General features: G+C 44.4%; 1 protein-coding gene and 1 long non-coding RNA gene across 7 annotated transcripts in view; one reads left to right on the plus strand and one right to left on the minus strand.

Annotated features, from left to right (window-relative positions):
* kif6 (kinesin family member 6) overlaps positions 1–22922 on the plus strand; it is a 40200-nt gene that overhangs the window by 3745 nt on the left and 13533 nt on the right. For all 6 annotated transcript variants that reach the window (XR_005897190.2, XR_005897189.2, XM_029138433.1 and 3 more), the window contains exons 5-14: positions 2292–2439; positions 2588–2697; positions 3633–3734; positions 3990–4119; positions 5805–6011; positions 6221–6364; positions 6547–6633; positions 15610–15713; positions 16006–16111; positions 17223–17382. Coding sequence is in view for 4 of the 6 variants with exons in the window: in XM_029138433.1 (XP_028994266.1) it covers positions 2292–2439; positions 2588–2697; positions 3633–3734; positions 3990–4119; positions 5805–6011; positions 6221–6364; positions 6547–6633; positions 15610–15713; positions 16006–16111; positions 17223–17382 (1298 nt within the window). In the remaining 2 variants the exon portion in view is untranslated. The remainder of the gene's footprint in view (positions 1–2291; positions 2440–2587; positions 2698–3632; positions 3735–3989; positions 4120–5804; positions 6012–6220; positions 6365–6546; positions 6634–15609; positions 15714–16005; positions 16112–17222; positions 17383–22922) is intronic.
* Positions 212–22922, minus strand: part of LOC114848163 (uncharacterized) — a 53772-nt gene continuing 31061 nt past the window's right edge. The window contains exons 3-5 of the long non-coding RNA XR_003784370.2: positions 1242–1417; positions 1015–1063; positions 212–916 (exon numbers count right to left, since the gene is read on the minus strand). This is a non-coding gene — a long non-coding RNA (uncharacterized LOC114848163). The remainder of the gene's footprint in view (positions 917–1014; positions 1064–1241; positions 1418–22922) is intronic.

Here is a 22922-nt window from a genome sequence, read left to right on the forward strand (position 1 = left end):
TATGACGGCTTGTGTGTCAGAGGCCTCTCTGTCATTTCAATATTTCTTCCTCACTAGAGGACAGAAAGACTATTGTGCGAGTTTACCCAACTTCTTATGATACCATCATTTTGGATTTTTTTTTTCATTCAGAATTAGATACTTTGGTTCCATGTACAAAAAGGCATTTCATTGCCAGACCAAAATCTCCTGCTCCACCAAGTCCTGTCTGGTTGAATAGGTTTGGGCACTCCAGTCATTGCCATCTTCTCCTTTGGATTTAAAAGGTTAGATTTCATTTGCTCAGTACTTTGCTGTGTGCTTGACTGGTTTGTATTTTTATACTGTAGGTTAGATAGCAATATCATCCAGTGTGAGCAAAAAACTAGGTTATAAATAATAAAAACAGCCATTTTTAATGACTTTCCCTTATTCCATAAACCATTTTTAGTAGGCCCTTTAGTATTATTAATTGCATATTTAGTATTTACCTTTCTAATACCAAGGGTCAGGATGAACTGCCAAGTGGATTGAATATCATAATCTTTCCTGTGCCACTAGACATGTGTCTGTTACAAACTTCAGCTAACCAACTGTAGAACCTACATTATCGTTCAAAGGTTTGCGGTCCCCCATACACCCAGAGAGTGATGAAAGGTCACACTTTTATTAACACAATGAGTTGTAAAATGAATAGAAAATATAGTCAAGGCACTGAAAAGGTTAGAAATAATGATTTGTATTTGAAATAATATTTTTTTCCTTCAAACTTTGCTCTCGTCAAATTCATTCCATTTGCAGCAATTACAGCATTGGAGACCTTTAGGCTCTCATTATTCTTACAGAATTGAACTCTGGCATTTACTGAACATCATTAAACTGTGTGCATTTGTGCAACAGAATGTGATGTACCCTTCTTTCTTCTGTCCTTCACACTCTGGGACAGAGGGGAGATAATAATGTCAGTATAATTTACATCCTTTAGGCTACGCAACACAAACGTCATGTGATGTGTATAAACTGTATTAATATTACCTCTGTAGACCTGTCCGTGGCAGAAAATGGTTTCATTATCCTCATAGTCCTATGAAGACGAGCATTTGGTTAGACTACACTTTATAATACTACTTATCATAATTTAAGCTTTATTTAGTAGTATACTTCCTGGGCTTCTGTTGTGACAGGAAGATTCACATATTACTATCAGAATCTGTTAAGACCAAAAAAGAACCCAACCCAGACTCTAAGAAATGGCCTCTTACATTTTACAAATGCACTTGTATCCTGGGGAGTGACTGGTTCTGATGAATTCTCTCCAGGAATTCCTTCAGCCCCTACTTTCCAGTGTTCAGGCTGAGTGCCTTCTCCTCTGCATGCGTCAGTGGTGGAGGTGCAGGTCCTCCACCAGTTGTTCTAGCCTCTGCCTTCTTTCTGTTGGCTGAGTAGAAGTCAAATGATTTAACTGTGTGAAAACATTACAGCCATGTTGAAAATGCTGCTGCATTGCTATACATACTTTGCATGCTATTTAGTTATTTAATATGTCAAATGTTTGTAAAGTCAGGTAGTCTACACCCATAATACGATGATGCCTTACCTGTTTAAATTATGTTTTTATATTTCATTTTTAGCCACATTCTTTTTATACCTGCAGGATTGCACCTACTTAAAAATTAAAATGAAATTCTTATATTATTACATTAGTGTTGGGTAACTTTTATAAACGTAATTAGATGTACTAATTGCACCATAAAACGTATTGGATTATTGGAATATCATTACTTTACAAATCCCACATTAACCACATCACTGCAAAAGTGCAGTGTTGTGGTTGATACATGCTTGAGGTATCATATCCATTTCCGGACCTCTTTTGTTGTCCTGTTGCCATGTTGACTCGTTATGTCTTCACTCCATTGATCAGGGCTTTGTATCGTCGCGGTGCACACGCTTAACTCTGAGTCAATTAACTCGGAGTTGCTTAAACCAACTCTTCTCAGCTGTTCTGGAACTGAAAACTCCAGGTTTTCAAACTCTGTAAATCAACTCAGAGTTCAGGTTTGAACTCAGAGTTTGTTAAACCTCCTTCTTAAAACGGGCCCCAGGTGTATGGGATTGTAGTGATTAGTCCAAGGCAGCATGAACAGGAAATGATGTCAAAAGGCAAAACCAATACCAAACAAAAAAACAATCAATTAAAAGCGCCTCCACAATTGTTGGAATTGTCATAGACTGACTGCTCAATTGAACTGAATGGTGAACAAAATATCTGGTTTTAGCAAAACTATTAATTAAATCTCCTTTTTTTGCAGTGTTTTGGCTGGCTATAATGGAACCATATTTGCCTATGGGCAGACAGGCAGTGGAAAGACTTTTACCATCACAGGAGGCGCTGAGCATTATAGCGATCGAGGCATTATTCCACGCACACTGTCCTACCTGTATGAACGTTTCAGCCAGGTTAGCACACCATAACATCACTGTTGCTCTGTGTCAAAGCCAGACTACACAAATTAATTCCAACCACCCTCATTTGTTTTCCTGTGTTGCAAAGCTGCCAATGTCAGAAGCCAGCACAATTTTACATACTGCATGTTTTGCTTCACAGGACAGTAGTATGGTTTACACCATACATATTTCCTACCTGGAGATCTACAATGAGACAGGATATGATCTTCTGGATTCCCGACATGAAGCTTCTCGACTAGAAGACCTACCGTTAGTGTTCTTAATTTTTGTACAACATTGATGTCACAGACACTTGATTGCTTGGACATTCCAAAGTTACAGATAACAAAGTTATTCTAGTTATTTTGAAAACATGTAGTGGGTGATATTTTATTTTAAGAACAACTATCAGAAGTCCATCATTCCTGTAAAGATTTTTTGGTTCATCTTGGCCTTTTTCCTAAGTGGCTGTTTTTAAGTTTGGCCTGACTAGGAGAAATGTGGAGTCTGTAATATTTACCACCGCCAACTGACATAGTCAGCTCTTGAGACAGCAATGTATGTGGTCAACCTGGTGGCAGACTCTGAGCAGAAAGGGTCAATGAGAAAAAATATGTCTTTTATTTATGTCTTTTCTCTCTCTTTGACTGTCTCGGTTTCTCATTGTTCAATCTGTTTTATTTGTTTATTCTGTCCATCTCGTTTTATAATTATAAATTCCATCTGTCTTAATCTGTATTTTTTTTGCCTATTTTTGTCATACTTGGGACTTATTCATTACAAACTATACTTTTGACTTCCAGGCACAGCGTTGTTTTTGGACATCATTTTGGTGTTTGTCCCTTATTTCCTTGTACCAGATCTGTCTTACAGTAGTTTCATCTCTCCTTTTTCAGAAGATCCAGCTCAAGGTTTAGATTGCCATAAATCACAGTCTCTGGAAATAGACAGTGCCTGATGTTAACCATCATGTGGCCACACTTGCTGATTTAAAGAGAAGCTGTGGCACTGACAAATTACTCTTTGACTGTTGGCCTGCTGCATTTTCCTTCTGTTTAAGATTATTTTCTTGTTTTTTTTCTCTTTTTATCATCCTGCATTTAGCATTAACCCTGCTAAATACTGAACAAATTGCTAATCTTGGAATTGTATCTGTTTCTGTCACGTTTAAATATGCTGTACTATATTCAAATCTTTTAAAGCAGGGCTCATGTTGAAGGGTCTGACAGTAGAGTCATAACAAACCCATATGTTGAAGTAAAGGAGTTCTTATACGAGCAAGAACCAATCATCATTTATTTGTTTAAGTAAGTTCTGTCTGTTATCATGTTATGGGCCCCCTGATAAATCACAAAGCACATGTCAAACTTGGTCACAATCCATGCTGGCCTGCTTGTGCATGTTTGGGCTAAAGAATTTCTTTGCATTAATTTCTTATGTTTATTTCCCATGTAGTCATATATAATATATATATATAATGTACAGAAACAAAATTAGAAGAAATGTGTCTCTGTCCAAATATTTATGGTCCTGACTGTACTTTTTGGGGTTGGGTTTTGCAGAAAAGTAATTATCATGGAGGACTCTGATCAGAACATTCATCTCCGGAATCTGTCAATGCAGCAGTCGGCAAATGAGGAGGAGGCTCTGAATCTACTTTTCTTGGGTGACACCAATCGTATGATTGCAGAAGTAAGAAATATTATAACACAATATTATATTATATTATATATAACAAAGGCTTTCACACCTTTACACTAAACACGTGTAATTTTGCATCCTTTTATTTAATGCACCAGCCATGTAGCATGTTTTTTCTAGTGAAACCAAGCTTTCACACAGACTCCTCACACTGATGAGTTGAGGCTGATCTCACCTTGTTTAATCCGGTAAACAAAACCCAGAAAGTAAAAGTGAGCTTTAAGATCACATTTAAATTAAAGACTGTTCCCCAGCCTGCTTTTGATGTGGCAGGAAACCAGAAATGGTTATGGTAAACAAACTGTAATTCTCCAATATTCTATGTGCAGTTCATGTAACTAATTTTCTACCAATATACATGTAGCATGTGTAGTTTGTGAGTACTGTAAATGTTTTTACCAAATGTTTACCCCACAGAAGATACTGTAACCTATTACCAAAAAAGGCACCATTCACTGCTAGAAAACATGAAAAGCTGGGAATGTTTCAGTTAAAACATTTTTGGATGTTATAATAGTCTGTTTATCAAGTGGTCAAGATAATGCAGTTCAGCAACGACTCATTAGAGACATTCACACTGACGTTTGTGAACTTCTCTTCTCTGAGTCACAAAAAGAATTCAAGAATTCAAGAGCTCAAAGTAAACAAAGAACCATCCTAGTCAGTGTATTGCTGCCAAAATCACCCCAGAAGTCTTTGCTCCTCGTAAGATTATTTGCAATGCTTTCTTTCTTCTCTTGCTCCCACCCATGCGGCTAAAAAATGACACATGAATTCATGCTTCTCCAAGCAGAATGTCAGCTCAGGTACTTTGAGAGTTGGCAACTAGATGGAGAAAGAAATACACCCTCTAAACTATGACATTTCGAGGAGCCTCATGGGAAAACATTTAATGTCATCTGGTCATTTCTTTGTGTCCTCATTTCTTCACTTCGCATGTAGGGATATGGAAACTGCATCTGTTTTGTTCTTTGTATAGTAGAGTAAAGGAAATTACTCTGGTGAGGTTGTATTGTCCTCATTTTTTAATTGTACCATACTGTAGTTAAAAAGCTTTATCAAGCCAGAGCTGGCGTTCAATCTTGATAAAGCTATTAAACAAAAAAAACAATAACACTCCGATAAGATAACAGCTTCCTTATCTAGGGCAGCTCTGAGTATTTTTGAAACTGCCATGTGTGAAATCAACTGATCAGGCTCAAAGCTTCTTGCCAGTTTACTTTATATACAGCCTGCCAAAAACCAGTTTATATATAAAGGTCCATTATATCTAAACTATATAAAAAGTACGGAGTACTGTTAGGTCTACTACTACTACTGTTCATTCACACAACACACTACTGTACAAACATTTTCTGGGGTTGTTTTCTCAAAGAACCAAACAAACTAGAGACTAACCAAAAGAACACCAACTTTTTGTTGGTGCAAATGACTCATTCTTTATTCCTGTCTCCTCCTGGCCTCAACTCTATTTTATTGGCCATCAAAAATTCAACCTCAGGTTTTTGAGATTGTCCACAGTGTGTTTACTGGTCATCAGTTACACATGGTTAGTGTTTAATCTTCAAAACAGCAGGAGCAAACAAAAAGAAGAAGAAAAGAGAATAAAAATGGGTTTTTAGTAGATGAACACAAAAGGCACAGCGTTTAAAATCTTTTTGTTCTGCCACCTCCAGACTCCCATGAACCAGGCCTCCACACGTTCCCACTGTATTTTCACTTTGCACATATGCAGACGTGACCCGGGTTCAGCCATCTTGCGGCGCTCCAAGCTCCACCTGGTGGATCTGGCTGGATCAGATAGAGTCAGCAAAACTAGACTGAATGGGCACCTTCTCACTGAGGCCAAATACATCAACCTCTCTCTTCACTACTTAGAACAGGTAATCACCTTGTTCAACAGTTTAACATGAGAAATGTGTCTAATATAAAATTAAATGTGTTTTACTGATATGGTGTAGGTGAAAATCACTAGCTTTCTTATGAACTACTCTAAGTTCATTTCATTTTTCAGCTATTACTGTGTTGCAATCAGGACTATCATTCTTACGTAACTTACATGACAGGTATTTTTTATTACTCTTTCCTTTAGGTGATCATTGCCTTATCCGAGAAGAATCGCTTCCATGTTCCTTTCAGAAATTCCACGTTGACATCTGTGCTGCGGGACAGCCTCGGTGGCAACTGCATGACCAGTATGATTGCCACTATAGCAGTTGACAAGAGAAACATTGATGTAAGGATGAGTACTGTAGCTCAGTGTCATGTTCAGGATATTCAAAGTTTCAAAATGAAACACTGTTGATTCTCCTTGGTATACTGTAGCTACCTCTCTTACTAATAGTAATAATCTTTATTATTAACAATTAACAGGCACAAAAAAGGTATGAAGAGATTTTTAATATCTGTTTTCATCAGGAGTCCATCTCAACGTGTCGCTTTGCTCAACGTGTGGCTCTAATTAAAAACGAGGCAGTACTGAATGAAGAAGTGGATCCTACTCTGGTAAGAAAAAGCTGACACGTAGCAGTCACTGCCAATTCTGTAGCTTGGCCACACAATCACACAACAGAAGTATAATTTAATCTGCAGCAAATTAATTGTAAAGAAAATCCAATGTATTCACTCATCATATGCCAGAAGGTTCTCTTTAAGTTTCCTTACACCAGATTAGTTATTCATCATCATTTATACACATACATACATCACATTCACCTGTGCCTTCCCTTCTGTCCTCAGTGTATACTGTATATACTATACCCCTCAATCATGTTGTTGTTTTGTGTTGCCATGTTTTTGAGTTTTTTTGCTTTTTAGCATTTGTTCATATGTTTGTGGTAGTTTTTTTTCTGTATAATGGGAATTCATTAGAAAGCTTTTGTTAGATAGTAAACAGCACTGTCCTCTCTTCGTGCTCCTTTGGTCCTTTTAATGCATTATACTTAACCACAAACTTGTTCCACTATTTTGTGGCACAGTGCGACACCTCCAATTCTATTATAGCATATTTTATCCCAATACCCCAAAGCCTCTTAAGTAATCATCTGGCTGTTAAATGGCATGTGTTTATGCATCAATCAATTTATGACTACAAACTGCACATGTGCAGCCACAGAGAGCCTGGGCTGACAAGCATTTTTCATCCCTGGACACAGTCTAAAATTAAAAATTTTAACTAGGCATTTAGTTTCCTTTTACATTTATGGGAAGAAGATTGTGAATATTTTTTAAATACATTTTGTTTACCCTTTTTCTATTTAATATTACTGTACACAAACCACATATTTTGTAGTTCAGCCAAGTGGCCTCCCTTTAGACTCCTTGTCACAATGTATCCACCAGAAGCCCTGGTATTAGTTTGTTGGCCCGATACTGTAGTAAGTGAAGGATCATATTTATATCAGGTCCTCCACACACATTGATTAGAATTAACTGCTACTAAGTCTTGGCTGGCCACTTGCAACACCACAGAGGTATTTTTAAGAGAGTCTGCGGCCAGCCCAGTAATTGTGACAGTGTCTGCCCGCTCCCAGTCTGGTAAGGCAAAGTTACAGCTCCAGTCAAGCCAAAATCCATGGGCACACTGCTTGTCTCTGCTTAAGGCTTTTTAGTCTGTTTCTCATTTTGGTGGTTGCATCTATTTCTCTGTCTGTCCATCTCATTTTCTGGTTCACTATAGGGAAGAAGCCAAAAGCCTGAACAAACGTTTTTAGAATGAGTCAGTTATTCTGGTTCTCCCCTTTCTGTCGTTCTTTGTCTGAAGTCACACTGTGCTTTGGTCGCGCTGGCTGACATAATTGGGTTGAAACCTGGAGTTTGCTTTTCACAGTCTTTTGGTCAGTGTTTGCTTTGTGAATGCATGTTGCCTTAATGATCCTGCACTTTAGCCTATAGGGTTCAAAATTCAATTCGTAAAACACTTACCAGCTGGTCCAGTCACAACAACAGTCCTCTAGACAGGAAAAAATAATTAGTGTGTGTGACTTGTGATCATTAGGAAGTTAGCCATAGGCACCGCATCATACAGTATATGGTTTATCTTTATCTTTAGCTTTATCTTCCATTTGGAAGATAAAGCTCTTAGTGCAGCTTTCAGAGGATAAACCTTCTCCTTTTTACTATTGTTGCATTTCTTTTAGTACTGTTCATAGCATACTGAACAATTGTAGCACTTTAGGTTGCAGTGGTGTCATCAACCTAGTACTTTATTCCTCCGCTGGTCCAAAATATCTTGATGCAAGTCTGGTTTTGCTTTCACTTTAAGACACACAACATCTTGCATCAACATCTTACATACTCACAGTATTTTGAGTTATGACAGAGCCAGGTTTGTACTCTTTGTGGTGATGTACAGTGGTGCAAAGCAGCGTTCCTGTTTTCCTGTTGCTGCATACAACAGCTAAATAGCTCTATTGTATGAAATACTGTACATAACCGTGAACCGTGTTTATACTATGATACTTCTATGTTGCTGTGTTTTCAACAGGGCAGGTTAATGTTTCTAAGTTTTACAACCTCCCCCCGTACGGTTCCGAACCGGCGGGGTTTGACAGGGAAATGGGGCCAGGAGAGGAGATGCAGTGGAGGCGGAGGAAGGACAATAACGCCCGTGCTGAGCAGGGAACTATAGCTCTAACGGAGCTTGGAGGAGGGATACGGCGCTACGGCCTACGTGCACACTTGTACACGGCTTGTCGCGCTACCTACAACACTGGGTTTAAAAGTAAACCTTTACGTTCACCTGGCTGCATCCGTGGGCCAAGTCGCAGGGGAAAAGGGAAAGGGGAGAAGGGGGAGAAGACAGTTTAACATAAAATGATTTATTAAATACAAACATAATAAATAGATAGACCTTTATTAGTCCCACAGCAGGGAAATTCCCATCAGCAGCCAGCTTGACCGGCGCTAGTCCGACAGTGGAAGCAATTGCAGTACAAACAATAAAACACACGCACATACAGTGGCACACAGTACAAGTGGAAACCTTGCTGGAATTTTTTCTTGGGTTCATCAGGACAGATAGATAAGGTCAGAGAGCAGACAGTGAGACTGTAAGGTGGGGGGTATCTGCATCAGTATAGTGAAGTGTTGTTTATAGAAGTATGACCGAGCCCGACTAAGATGTTTACATGTCAGTCCAACAGTTGTCCTTGAAGGGAGTCACAACAGGGGAAGAGAATAGATAGAAGCACAGCTGGTGAGCTAGATTGGACCCGGGAAGGGAGGGGTGAGGGAGAAGGGACAGAGCAATTCTAATACATTTTAACAATCCATGACTAATTTGTCTAGCTCAATACTCTAATCGGTCAGAACTCAGGGCTTCTTCGCCTCTTGTGGGACCATGGGTCACCCGTGACATCTTCTCAAGCCTGTCAGACAGGGCTGTCACCATTGTAACCAAGTGTTCAGTCTGTCTGCAGATGTTATCCCTCAGTCCCTTGTCTTCCTCCGTACGGGCTGAGATCTTACTAGTCAGTCCTGTAATCCTGGCATCCGAACGGGCTAAAGTGGTACTGATCAGTCCTTCAATCCGGGCCAACCTCTGGTGTAATTCCGTCAGCCGAGTAACCATGGCCCCCATCGGCGTTTGTAGCTCCACGGCCGGTGGACACGCCAATGAGCCGGCCGCAGATTTTCCAATCTTTCCAATCTTCCGATAAAGCAGGGCACCACCAAAGCCAATCATTAGTAGCCCTGTTATCAAAGTCCAAAATATGAATAGATCCTCTGCATCCTCGATGGACAGAGGCTCCAGACACACGGGGCACCAGGAATCCCACGCGTCCTGCACATAGCCGGAGGCAAAAGTCCCCAAGGGGCATAGTGGTTCTCCCGGAGATTCTTTCCTTTGTGAAAACATTTTGTCCAATGCGCTGAGTGACCAGTTGATTAGCTCCATGTTCAAAAATGTTATTCCAGAATAGCAGATCAGGGTGCTCAGAAAAAGACAAGACAAGGACACTGCAAGCAAAAGCAGAGTGGGAGCAGAGAGAAAACACGTCTGCACTCCTCGAGAGACGGAAGTAGATAAATACGAACATCCAACACAAAAACGTGCAAATTAAAAATCACAAAGAAAAAACAAACACTACTATGTTAATAAAAGCTCCGTTCCTAATGGGCAACATAAATTCTACACAATTCTATAGGTCAAAACTAAATACGCTCCGGGCAACCAACCTAAACACAGATGACAACCACAAACCTTCACAGGTGACAAAAACATCAAAGGAAACCAAAACTCATCTCCATCCAAACCCTGCTCTCTATAAGTAGCTTCTTTAAGTAGCTTCCAAACTTACAACCGTGTCTTACGGTTTAACACACCAGCAACGGGTGAAACAAAGGCCATGACTTAAATACTACAAAACAGGTAAAACTCCTCCCTGAACCGCCGCCTTACCGTGGTGGAGGAGTTTGTGTGCCCGAATGACCCCGGGAGCTATGTTGTCGGGGGCTAAATGCCCCTGGTAGGGTCTCCCAAGGCAAACAGGTCCTGGGCGACGGGCCAGACTAAGAGCGGTTCACAACCCCCCTATGAAGGACAAACCACCAAGGCCAGAGACGTCGCCCGGTATGGCGCAGCCGGGGCCCCACCCTGGAGCCAGGCCCGGGGTTGGGGCTCGTATGCGAGCGCCTGGTGGCCGGGCCCCGTGGGAATATTCCCACGGGGCCCGGCCGGGCACAGCCCAAAAGAGCGACGTGGGGCCGTCCTCAAGTGGACCCACCATCCGCAGGAGGAACCGTAGGGGGCCGGTGCAGAGTGGATTGGGCAGCAGTCGAAGGTGGGAGCCTAGGCGACCCAATCCCTGGATAACCAATCTGGCTATTGGGACATGGAATGTCACGTCACGGGGGGGAAAGGAGCCTGAGCTTGTGCAGGAGGTCGAGCGGTACCAGCTAGAAATAGTCGGGCTCACCTCCACACACAGCCTGGGCTCTGGAACCCAACTCCTTGAGAGGGGCTGGACCCTTTTCTACTCTGGAGTTGCTTGCGGTGAGAGGCGGCGGGCTGGTGTGGGCTTGCTCATAGCTCCCCAGCTTAGTCGCCATGTGTTGGAGTTTTCCTCGGTGGACGAGAGGGTCGCTTCCCTGCACCTTCGGGTGGGGGATAGGTCACTCACCGTCATTTGTGCTTACGGGCCAAATGGCAGTGTGGAGTACCCGGCCTTCTTGGGGTCCCTGGAGGGAGTGTTGGAAAGCGCTCCAACTGGGGACCCCATCGTTCTTCTGGGAGATTTCAATGCCCACGTAGGTAACGACAGTGATACCTGGAGAGGCGTGATTGGGAGGAACGGCCTCCCTGATCTGAACCCGAATGGTGTTATGTTATTGGACTTCTGTGCTAGGCACAGTTTGGCCATAACAAACACCATGTTCGAACATAAGGGTGTCCATCGGTGCACATGGCACCAGGACACCCTAGGCCGGAGGTCGATGATAGACTTTGTAGTCGTTTCACCTGACCTTCGGCCATATGTTTTGGACACTCGGGTGAAGAGAGGGGCTGAGCTGTCAACTAATCACCACCTGGTGGTGAGTAGGATCCGCTGGTAGAGAAGGAGGCTGGAACGACTTGGCAGGCCCAAACGTATTGTGAGGGTCTGTTGGGAACGCCTGGCTGAACCCTCTGTCAGACGGACCTTTAACTCACACCTCCGGGAGAGCTTCGACCAGATTCCGAGGGAGGTGGGAGACATAGAGTCCGAGTGGACCATGTTCTCCGTCTCCATCGTCAACGCGGCCGTTCGTAGCTGTGGACGCAGGGTCTCTGGTGCCTGTCGTGGTGGTAATCCCCAAACCCGGTGGTGGACGTCGGAGGTAAGGGACGCCATCAAGCTGAAGAAGGAGTCCTACCAGGTATGGTTGACCTGTAGGACTCCTGAGGCAGCTGATGGGTACTGGCAGGCCAAGCGTGCTGCAGCCCGTGCCGTTGCGGAGGCAAAAACTCGGGCTTGGGAGGAGTTCGGGGAGGCCATGGAGGAGGACTATCGCTCGGCCTCAAAGAGATTCTGGCAAACCGTCCGGCGCCTCAGGAGGGGGAACCGGTTCTTTACCAACTCTGTTTTCAGTGGAGGTGTGGAGCTGTTGACCTCAACTGGGGATGTTATTGGACGGTGGAAGGAGTACTTTGAGGATCTCCTCAACCCCTTCGATATGCCTTCCGCTGAGGAAGCAGAGGCAGGGGACTCAGAGGCGGACTCCCCCATCACCCAGGCTGAGGTCACTGAGGTAGTCAGTAAGCTCCTCGGTGGCAGAGCAGCGGGGGTGGATGAGATCCGTCCTGAGTACCTCAAGTCTCTGGATGTTGTGGGGCTGTCTTGGGTGACACCCCTCTGCAACATCGCGTGGACGAGGGGGACAGTTCCTCTGGACTGGACAACCGGGGTGGTTGTCCCTCTTCACAAACAGGGGGACAGGAGAGTGTGTTCCAACTATAGGGGGATCACACTTCTCAGCCTCCCTGGGAAAGTCTATGCCAGGGAACTGGAGAGGAGGATTCGGCCGATAGTCGAACCTCGGATACAGGAGGAACAATGTGGTTTTCGTCCTGGTCGTGGAACGCTGGACCAGCTTTATACCCTCAGCAGGGTGCTTGAGGGTTTGTGGGAGTTTGCCCAACCAGTCTACATGTGCTTTGTGGATCTGGAGAAGGCATTCGACCGCGTCCCTCGTGACATCCTGTGGGGGGTGCTCCGGGAGTAAGGAGTCCAGGGCCCTTTGCTAAGGGCTGTTCGGTCTCTGTACAACCGGAGCAGGAGCTTGGTTCGCATTGCCAGCAATAAGTCAGACCTGTTCCCGGTGCATGTTGGACTTCGGCAGGGCTGCCCTTTGTCACCGGTTCTGTTCATTATTTTTATGGACAGAATTTCTAGGCGCAGCCAGGGGCCGGAGGGGGTCTGGTTTGGGGACCACAGGATAGCATCTCTGCTTTTTGCAGATGATGTTGTCCTGTTGGCTTCATCAGGCCAGGACCTCCAGCGTGCGCTGGTGCTGTTTGCAGCTGAGTCTGAAGCGGCTGGGATGAGAATCAGTTCCTGCAAATCTGAGGCCATGGTTCTCGACCGGAAAAAGGTGGTTTGCTCTCTCCAGGTTGGAGAAGAGTTCCTGCCTCAAGTGGAGGAGTTTAAGTATCTTGCGGTCTTGTTCACGAGTGAGGGAAAGAAGGAGCGTGAGTTTGATAGACGGATCGGTGCGGCGGCTGCAGTAATGCGGTCGGTGTATCGGTCCGTCGTGGTGAAGAGGGAGCTGAGCCGAAAGGCAAAGCTCTCAATTTACCGGTCAATCTACGTTCCTACCCTCACCTATGGTCATGAGCTTTGGGTCATGACCGAAAGGGCAAGGTCACGGATACAAGCGGCTGAAATGAGCTTCCTCCGCAGGGTGGCTGAGCGCTCCCTTAGAGATAAGGTGAGGAGCTCTGTCACCCGGGAGGAGCTCGGAGTAGAGTCGCTGCTCCTCCACATCGAGAGGAGCCAGTTGAGGTGGCTCGGGCATCTAGTTCGGATGCCTCCTGGACGCCTCCCTGGGGAGGTGTTCCGGGCATGTCCCACCGGTAGGAGGCCCCGAGGAAGACCTAGGACTCGCTGGAGAGAATACGTCTCTCGGCTGGCCTGGGAACGTCTTGGGGTCCCACCGGAAGAGCTGGAGGAAGTGTCCGGGGAGAGGGAAGTCTGGAACTCTCTGCTTAGACTGCTGCCCCCGCAACCCGGCCCCGGATAAGCGGATGAAAATGGATGGATGGAAAACAGGTAAATATCATTACCTCATTTAAGAGGAAAGGCAGGAAATGAACTTAGGCGATGATCCACTCAAAAAACACAGGAGCGTCCCTAGCGACTGTGGTGGAAATTTTGCAATAAAGGCAGATGAGAGAGAGTTGTCCCTTTGTGCGATTTATTGAAATAATAGAGAAAATAATAATAATGTGGAAAGCAAATAAAAAGCATGGATGTTGATCGTGCACATCAACAACCTAAAAACCAGCTGGGGAGATCAGTGCACACACCACAAAGGTGTGATGCAAAGAGCCCACGATCCTCAAGTTGCTTCTGCCTTTTAACCCCTTTCTCTGGCTTTGTGCCACTTTATCTCGCTGTAAGTGAGAATGTTTGCTTTCTCACTTCTGCATCTTTATGTCTTGTTATCCAAAGGAAGGAACACCGAGCTTCCAAGACAAGATGCATTGGCTTTACCAGCCTTGGGTCTGGTGGGGAGTCAGATAGGAAGGAGCCAGAGTCCGGGTGTAAAAGACAAACATACATCATAAATTATTAGTCAGTCAAATGGAACATCAGATGTTTAGACGTGATGTACGTCAGGGCACAAGAGATTATTTGTTTGTGTAATAATGTTCAGTATTGCACCTAACCAGCACATGACGACTGTGTTGGATAAGAAATAGCACTAAGGTAAAATTTTTCAATTACACGACGCAAAGGCTGAATGCCACACCAAGTGGATTTTGTCACGCAGACATGTACTGTAGTACTTTAGCTTGCCTTTTCTTACTTGCCTGACCTGATATGCTAACATAATTGAATAAAAACTGACTTAGGCTACAGTATGTAACCAGTGTACTGTGTGGAACTCTGCTGTGGTGCTGTGGCACCAATATAGGCTTGGCATACTGAAATAGACTGAATAGACATGATTTTGCTGACCGACAGCTAGCGATCAGCTATGGAGGATGCAGCTGGAACAGTTTCATCAGACCATGAGTTCCAAAAAAGAGATACGAGGAGTGGCACTATTGATCACACTGAAGGTTTTTTTTTAAGCATCTCAAGTTGACAGTCTGGATATGACTGGTTTCAGCTACTAGTAACAGTTTTTGTTAGGTTAAGCACAACATTTGACCTTTACTCTTAATTAAGTTTTCTCTGACCTTTGGCTTACTAGCAACTTTGTGTCAAACCTGCCTCCATGCAAATCTAATGTCAACTAAACTAAAGACAATTGCTACTGTGATATCAAGCTAGCAGTCAAGCTCTAGTTGTGGACCAAAACATTGCTCTTAACAGCTGTTGTTTGTATCTTATGAAACCATCAAAGTTATAAAATGTATTTGTCAGTGGTATGATTAGGCTGTTTATAGCCAAAGTCAAGGTCTCATTATTCAGTGTAATTTTTCATCCGAAAATAACTACCAATAAAATAAATCTTATATTAATAATGCTATTCCTTACAAAGCTCCTTTCTATGCTTGTTAGAATTTGTGTCTGGGTTGGTGCAATATTCCAAGTTTTACATATATATGCAGCAACCAGACATGGGGAGCAGTTACTAACAGCAAACACGTGTAAACACTTAAGTTAGTCCTCAAATGCATCAGAAAGATAAGCCACAAGATCATTTTTTGGAGAGATTGCCTCATCGTTTGGCAGCAGCAAAATTGTGTCTGTCTACATTTGCTTATGTGAGCACTTTTATACTGTGTGTCTGTAACGTGTGTATGCGCACCCCCCATGTGTGTTTCAGATAATAGCACGTCTGAAAAGGGAGAACCAGTTGCTGAAAGAAGAGCTGACCTTGGTGACAGGAGAGCAGAAAGAAGACCAACTTGCAGTAGAGGAGATCCAGAAGTATGTCACCTCCAGATTTTTTTTAGTTTAATCTAGTGCAGTGCAGCATCAAGATGTACAGATACAGAGCTTGAAGAACCAATGTTTGGGTATCATCTAATTATACCATAGTTTATTAACAGTCTTGCCCAGGGGATATGGAAGACATGTTTAAGTAAGTTGTTCTCTTTGACCAGACTCACATTTGGTCACATACATGTACAGTACACACTGGAAGTACTTTTCAACTATAGATCTTAACTTAATCTTAAATCCTGCTGAATGAAGATTGTAATATAGAGTCTGTGTTTAGGTTGGAAGAGCTGATCAAAGCCTTTCTCAGTGACCCTGATCCAGAAATAAGACTGTCATTGGGACCAGACATGAGGAAAATCCAGTATTGTTTCTTTTTGCTGAAGGTAATATATTTACTATCCACATGCCAATGTATTATTTCTATGTACAATCTATGTTCCATGTACAATATGTGCACATTTCCACTTTCTCCCAGTTCAGTAGTGATCAGCTGACCAGTATTTGTTTATAAACAGCCCCCTCTGCTCTACTCTAATAGGTCAGCCTTTTTAAATTATTAATAATCATTGTTGATCATTGTCGAAGCAGTTTTATTTTAGTTTATTACATCGCTCTACACCGGAACAAATTAACATGCTGTTACTAGTGCCTACTGTATATACAGTACAGTACAACCATTAGTGTGAGTACCAGTATGCTTATGCGGAACGCTGCCCTATATCTTCATCCTATTATTGAAAGAATACTGTAAAGTAAAAGGAGATGAAATGTATTCTGCCTGCCTGAATTAGTAACTTGAATAGAGGTGATATTATTTGCCTGTTTAATTAGCTACAAGGTGTAATGTTAACATGGTACAGTCAACAAACCTTCAGGATTTACTGTAAAGGACAACTCAAAAGTATGACTTGGTTGGGGTAAGCAAGCCCTTTTTAAGAAATGGATTTGAGACACTATAGGGCAGCAGTGTACAGTACAGTATCTTGTTTTCTTCCTCTTTATAGACCAATACATGTTTTGTTTATGAATGGGTTTATTAATAATGACAAACAATAGCAGAGTGCAGCCCTAGTGCAGTATATTAAAAGTTTAAATAAAGAAGATCTGTAATTAAATCATTAGTACTGTAGACAGATTGTCATGCAACTACTGTAACAAACAAACGGAATGAATGCAGGGAAACCACTCCAGTACTCATACTGTTACTGTACTCTGGTTTGGTTGGAGTTAGAGCAGTCATCACAATCATTTCCCGATCCTAATTGTGTCTGTCTCTTAGCGATTGTTATGATCTACAAATGATCCCCTGTAAGGTTTACATCGCTCTGAGCATCAGTCCAGTCACACTCCAGTGATTCTGTTGAGAACTGGATCTGCTTTGAATTACATTTGTTTTCCTTATTTGTTCGCTGGGCTTGCTCTTTCACGCTTAATTCTCTGCTCTTCTGTCGTCACGCTGATTTTCAATCATTGATGTACATTGTTTATGCACAGAGAATGGTTCTAGCCAAACAAGAAGAAGGAAAGCGGCACAGGGATGGACATTATTCAGCAGCCACTGCAGTGCAGAAAGAAGGACTGCAAAGTGCCCAACACAATGCAGGAGAAGTGACCAGGTTAAGGGAGATGCTGACTCAGCGCGACAATGAAATTAGTATCCTTTGACAGTAAATAATAGAAGTAAATAATGTGTAACTTCCCTATATACAGTATTACATTAAATAGATACTTTATATTACATAATAGTAGGTGAGTTACATTACTAAAACACAAATGTATCATGGAGAATAGCTTTGGCTAATATTTCTCAGTATTAAAGAAAAAATATAAAAAAAATATATACAGTATTATGAAATCAAATATATTTATGTGTATCCTTTACTTCCGACGCCAGACGAGCTGGCAGATGTTTACAACAGCTCCTGTTCTCTTCGCTCCCTTTTAATACTTATTTTCTCTTGTTTTCGTTAAGTATATTAGTGTATATACTGTAACTGTACACAACTTGTATATAGCTTTTTTTCACAGTACAAATGCTGTTTAAAAAGCTACGGTGGGCCCAGAGTGCGAATTGTTTACACCGCGGAGCAGATGCTCGCGCAGAGCTCTTCCCAGGGACAGACAATAAATCCCCGCTGAGCTGCTGGTAAAGAGCTGACGTGGATGCCGCGCTAGAAAACAAGGGGAAAAGGCGAGATGCTTCAAACCCACTCTCCGCTCCGTCATCATGGGAAACACGAGATCTCTCCTGAATAAGATGGATGAGCTTGCGGCGCTCAAGCGGCACCACCTGGAGTACAGGACGAGCAGCGTCCTGCTGTTCATAGAGGCCTGGCTGACTTAACTCAACTCGACTGTGGCACTGGACAATTTTCATCTGCATGAGATGGTGTAAGCCAGGACATTGCACTACCAAAAGGAAGCTGTGTAACAGAGACATTGAGCTGTTAGCGGTGGCCATGAGGCCATTCTACCTGCCACAGGAGTATACACACATTATAATAATTGCTGTGTACCTCCTACCCTTCGCTAATGCAGACACAGCTTCTGAGACCCTGCTCTCAGTCACTAGCAGGCTGCAAACACAGCACCCACAGGCCCTGTTCCTTATCTCTGGGGACTTAAATCACGCACCTCCTTCAGCTGCTCTGCCTACATACACTCAGTACGTCACCTGCCCCACCAGAGACAATAAAACCCTGGACCTATTCTACGCCAACACCAAAGAGGCGCATCCTTCCTCCCACCCCTGGGCAGAGCTGACCACAACATCCTGCAGCTCCTGTGTATAAACATGTAGTACACAGGCAGCCGGTGGTACCTCGCACAGTGAAGGGGTGGACAGCTGAGAGCGAGGCTCTCACGGACTGTGTGACCCATATGGGGAGGACATAAAGAGCACGTCTCAGAACACTGGACTACCCCTCACAGCTCTTCACACGTCTACATAAAGCCCTGTACAATCAGCCCTGCAAACCCAGCAACACCCCCTCACTTCACACCACCCTGATACTGCGACACACCCTCAACCTCTGTCCTTCTCCAGCACCCAGGTGAGAAATGACCTCAAGAAAATCAAGGGCAGGAAAGCAGCCGAACCAGATAGCATCAGTTCCAGACTCCTAAAGTCCTGCACAGATTAACTGTGCAGAGTTCTGGAGCGTATCTTCAACCTGAGCCTCAAGCTGAGGGTGGTACCACAGCTCTGGAAGACCTCCTGCGTGGTACCAGTGCCCAAGACACCGCACGCCAAAGACCTCAGCAGCTTTAGAGCAGTGGCTCTCACGCCCCATCTGATAAAGACACTGGAGAGAGTCCGCATACCAACCTAACATAGGAGTAGAGGGCACTGTCATCTTCCTCCTACATCGAGCTCTTTCTCATCTGGAGAAGCCCGGCAGCTCTGTGAGGATCATGTTCTTTGATTTCTCCAGTGCCTTCAACACCATCCAGCCGGTGCTTTTGAGACACAAACTGGATGAGGCTGGTGTGGACTTCCATCTGACGGAGTGGATTATGGACTCAACCTCCACCCACACGAGCTTCCGAGACCAGGACCCGCGGTTCTTGGATGCCAGCAGCCGTAGTCCCACCTCCAGCTGCTAGTTGGCCCTTTTGGTTTGCCCGTTAGTCTCCTGGTGATATCCCGAGGAGAGGCTGACTTCGGCACCGAGGTGGGCGCAGAATTCCCTCCAGAACCTGGACACGAACTGGGCTCCTCGATCAGACACAATGTCCTGGGGGAAGCCATGGAGTCGAAAAACGTGTTTTAACATGGCCTCGGCCGTCTGTATTGTGCCATCCTTCTTCCTTACGAAGAAGAGGCCCGCCCCTGCTGGAGACAAAGAAGGCCGGATGATACCTGTGGCCAGAGCTGAGTCCAGGTACTCCTTTATCGCCTGCCTCTCCGCCTGAGATAGTTGGAATAATCTCCCCTTCGGTGGAGTTGAGCCGTGCCACAGGTTGATGCCACAATCATAGTTTCAGTGAGGCGGTAAAGACATGGCCTTGGTTTGGCTAAAAACAGAGTGGAGGTCGCGATAAAAAGCCCAAACCCCTGTCAGGTACGCCTTCTCCTGCTCAGTTCCGACCGGTGGGTTCTCTGTTGCGGTTGTGACCGGGAAACAGGTGCTCCTGTAATCTGAATCCCACTCGCTTACCTCGCCACTCCGCCAATTCAGCCTAGGGTTGTGCCCCGAAGCCAGGTGTGACCCAACACCACCGGATGATAGCATGACTCCACCACCAGGAAATTGATCTGCTTGGAGTGACCATCCGCGAACTCCATGGTGATGGGCTCCGTGTGGTGAGTGACTCTCCAGAGCCGACGACCATCCAGCGCTGCTGTCTTCACCGATACCGCGATCGGGGAGGTGGCGATGCCCATTCTCTCCAATAGCCTGGCGTCCATCAAGCTCGCATCGGCTTTAGAGTCTATGAGCACCGCCTGCTGGAGGGAACGAACAGCAGATCTTGTCTTTTAGCAGGCATTTTGATGCGAAATGCCCGGCCTGACCGCAATATAGCATAATCCCTGGGATCCTCTCCTTCGCATCTCTAACTCGGTGAGGCATGCAGGTCCCAGCTGCATGGGCTCCTCTGTTGCCTGCACCTCTGCCCTGTGAGGTGGAGGAACCGCCTGCGTCACACTGACCTCTCAGAGCGCTCTCGTTCCTGCCTCGGTGCGACTCCCTCACTTTCTCCTCTCTGCGGTGCTCTCGCTCGCTGCTTCCCAGTCTATCTGTATGGCGAGTGCAATTAAAGCATTCAGCTCACTCGGCAAGTCCCGTGCCGCCAGACAGTCCTTAACATGCCGCGAGAGGCCGCGGATGAACACGTCGCCCAGTGCAGTAGCGTCCCAGCCGGCCTCCGATTCCCTCCCGGGTGTGATCTCCTGAAAACTCTGCTTGAGATCGTCGTAGAAAGTTTTAAACGAGGACATGCAGGACGAGCCGTTCTGCCACTCGGCGGTCGCCCACGCTTCCGCCTCCCCAGTCAGGTGCGAAACGGCGTATGCCACCTTGGCTCTCTCCGTAGGGAAAGCGGGAGAGTGTAATTCATAATGGATCTCACACTCCGTGAGAAACGCCCGATAGTCGCCAGACTCACCAGAGAAGCGAGAGGGTGATCCTAGGCGTGCGTCTGGTGCCGGGATGGGAACCGGGGGAACCACAGTGGGAGCACTCACCGCTGCGGGTGCCGGGACCTGGATCGGTGCTGCTTCGCCAGTACCTCTCTGAGAAAGACTGCCTCCACCAGTCCCGCTACCGCATTCTCCTGGCGGAGCGCACATTCCGCCAGCTTCTGGAGTGAGTTGTTTGTCTTTTCCTCCTGTTCGCTGAGTCACTGCTCTCGAGCGAGGAGCACAGCGCGGAGGCTCTCAATGCCGGCTGGGTCCATTTCTGGCCAGATTGTTCTGTCAGAACCTCTAAGGTGACGGATCCACATGCACGGCTCAGACAGACGTAGATTGCAGTAAAAAAGGATTTATTAGGCGAAGACAGGGTGAGTTTCAGGCGAGGTCACACACAGGTAGAGATGTCCAACTCGAGACCTCCCACTCGACTCAGCATCGATCTTTTGAAGCGGAAGTGTCGTCAAGCAGAATCTCGAGCGCGTTCCGAATCACGTGACCAATGAGAGCGAGAGGTGTCGATACGTCACGTGACTGCCGAGCGACTTAAGTGCAGTTTGAACGGACGGTTGTTTTATATGTCAGAGCTTCATAGACGTGGCAAGCGGTCCGGAGATGATCTATAAGATGATAGACGATATATAAGATAGACAAGTTTCACATTACAGATATCTGCAATGTATTTATAACAAGTTCAAAATGTAATTAAAGACTAGAACTACATTTTCACAAGTCGCAAATCCAATACAAATATCTTCATTAATCAGACATCAGTGCCGTGCAAACGGCTCTTCTCCAAAGCTGGAGAGGTGGTGAGAATGTGATTAAAGTCATGTTCTGTGGAAAAATAAAATTAAATAAAGGTCTTTGATTAAACTAACTGACAAACATGTCTCCTCAATGTAGTAATAAACAGAGTTGCAGAAGAACAAATACAGCTCTAATAACATCTGACTATCATAACATATTTGCCACATCAGGGCTACTTATACATTATTATCCACAGAGAAACACAATTACACACCTTTGATTAAATAAGTTTTATTTGACAATAAAACATAGACTGTGATCCTGAACAACGACGTATCAACGAGGGTTTGGTCAGTCTGCTCAAGCAGTTCTCACGCACAACCAGCAGATGTCGCTGTTGTAACTGTCGTGATGGTGTCGAGCAATGTGTCGATTTCAGCCCAACTGTATCATAGTTGCTCAGTGATTCATGAGGCTTCGATTTCGCCATCTCTACACACAGGTAAGCGCAGCGTCAGCACACGGGGTCAGGCAATCTCAGGTCCAAAGGGATCAGAAATCAACCACGAGCAAGAACGCGGGACAGTGGTGAGTACACACAACAATCTGGCGGTTTGCTTAGGTGAGTAGTGGTGCTTTTATACAGGTGTGTGATTACTGATAACGGGCAGGTGTGTGTAATGAGAACCGGAAGTAGCAGTAGCAAGGCTGTGATGTGAACAGAGCAGGAAGTCCTTTCAGAGTAAAACAGGAAACAAGACCAAACCATGACATTCTGTGTGTTCCAGTGCATAGTAAAGTCTGCATGTAAGTTTGGACCTGTAGAAGAAGAATGAACAAACACAGCTCATTTGAAAGATGAATATTGCACATGCATTTGTTAATTCTATATGTGCTTAATCTACCGTTATTGATGAAATGCAGGTGCAGGAGGAAAAGTACAGCACATAGTCCATTGTTAACCTTTACTGTGCAGTTTGAAACTCACTTTGTGACTATGTCACTTTGTACAAACTAATGGATTTTGGCTTTTCAAGTTGACTGTATTATTATATTTGCTGATTCCCTGATTGGACTAAACTCATTGTACTGTAGAAAGTATATATTACTGTCAACATCACCTTTAAAACTAATTTTATTTGTCATGTAAAATAATGGCATTCAGATTTTTTTCTCTTTGATAACCCACATTACTTGCTGAACCTCAGTTTTTCCATAGCCTGTCTACGAATCTCATGACAGACTCATGCTTGAACTGACTACTTTGTCTCAAAGAACTTCTGATGAAGTTTTTTTTCTCGCTCTAACAG

The sequence above is a fragment of the Betta splendens genome, chromosome 22 (genome assembly GCF_900634795.4).
Source record: "Betta splendens chromosome 22, fBetSpl5.4, whole genome shotgun sequence".
NCBI classification, from domain to species: Eukaryota; Metazoa; Chordata; class Actinopteri; order Anabantiformes; family Osphronemidae; genus Betta; species Betta splendens.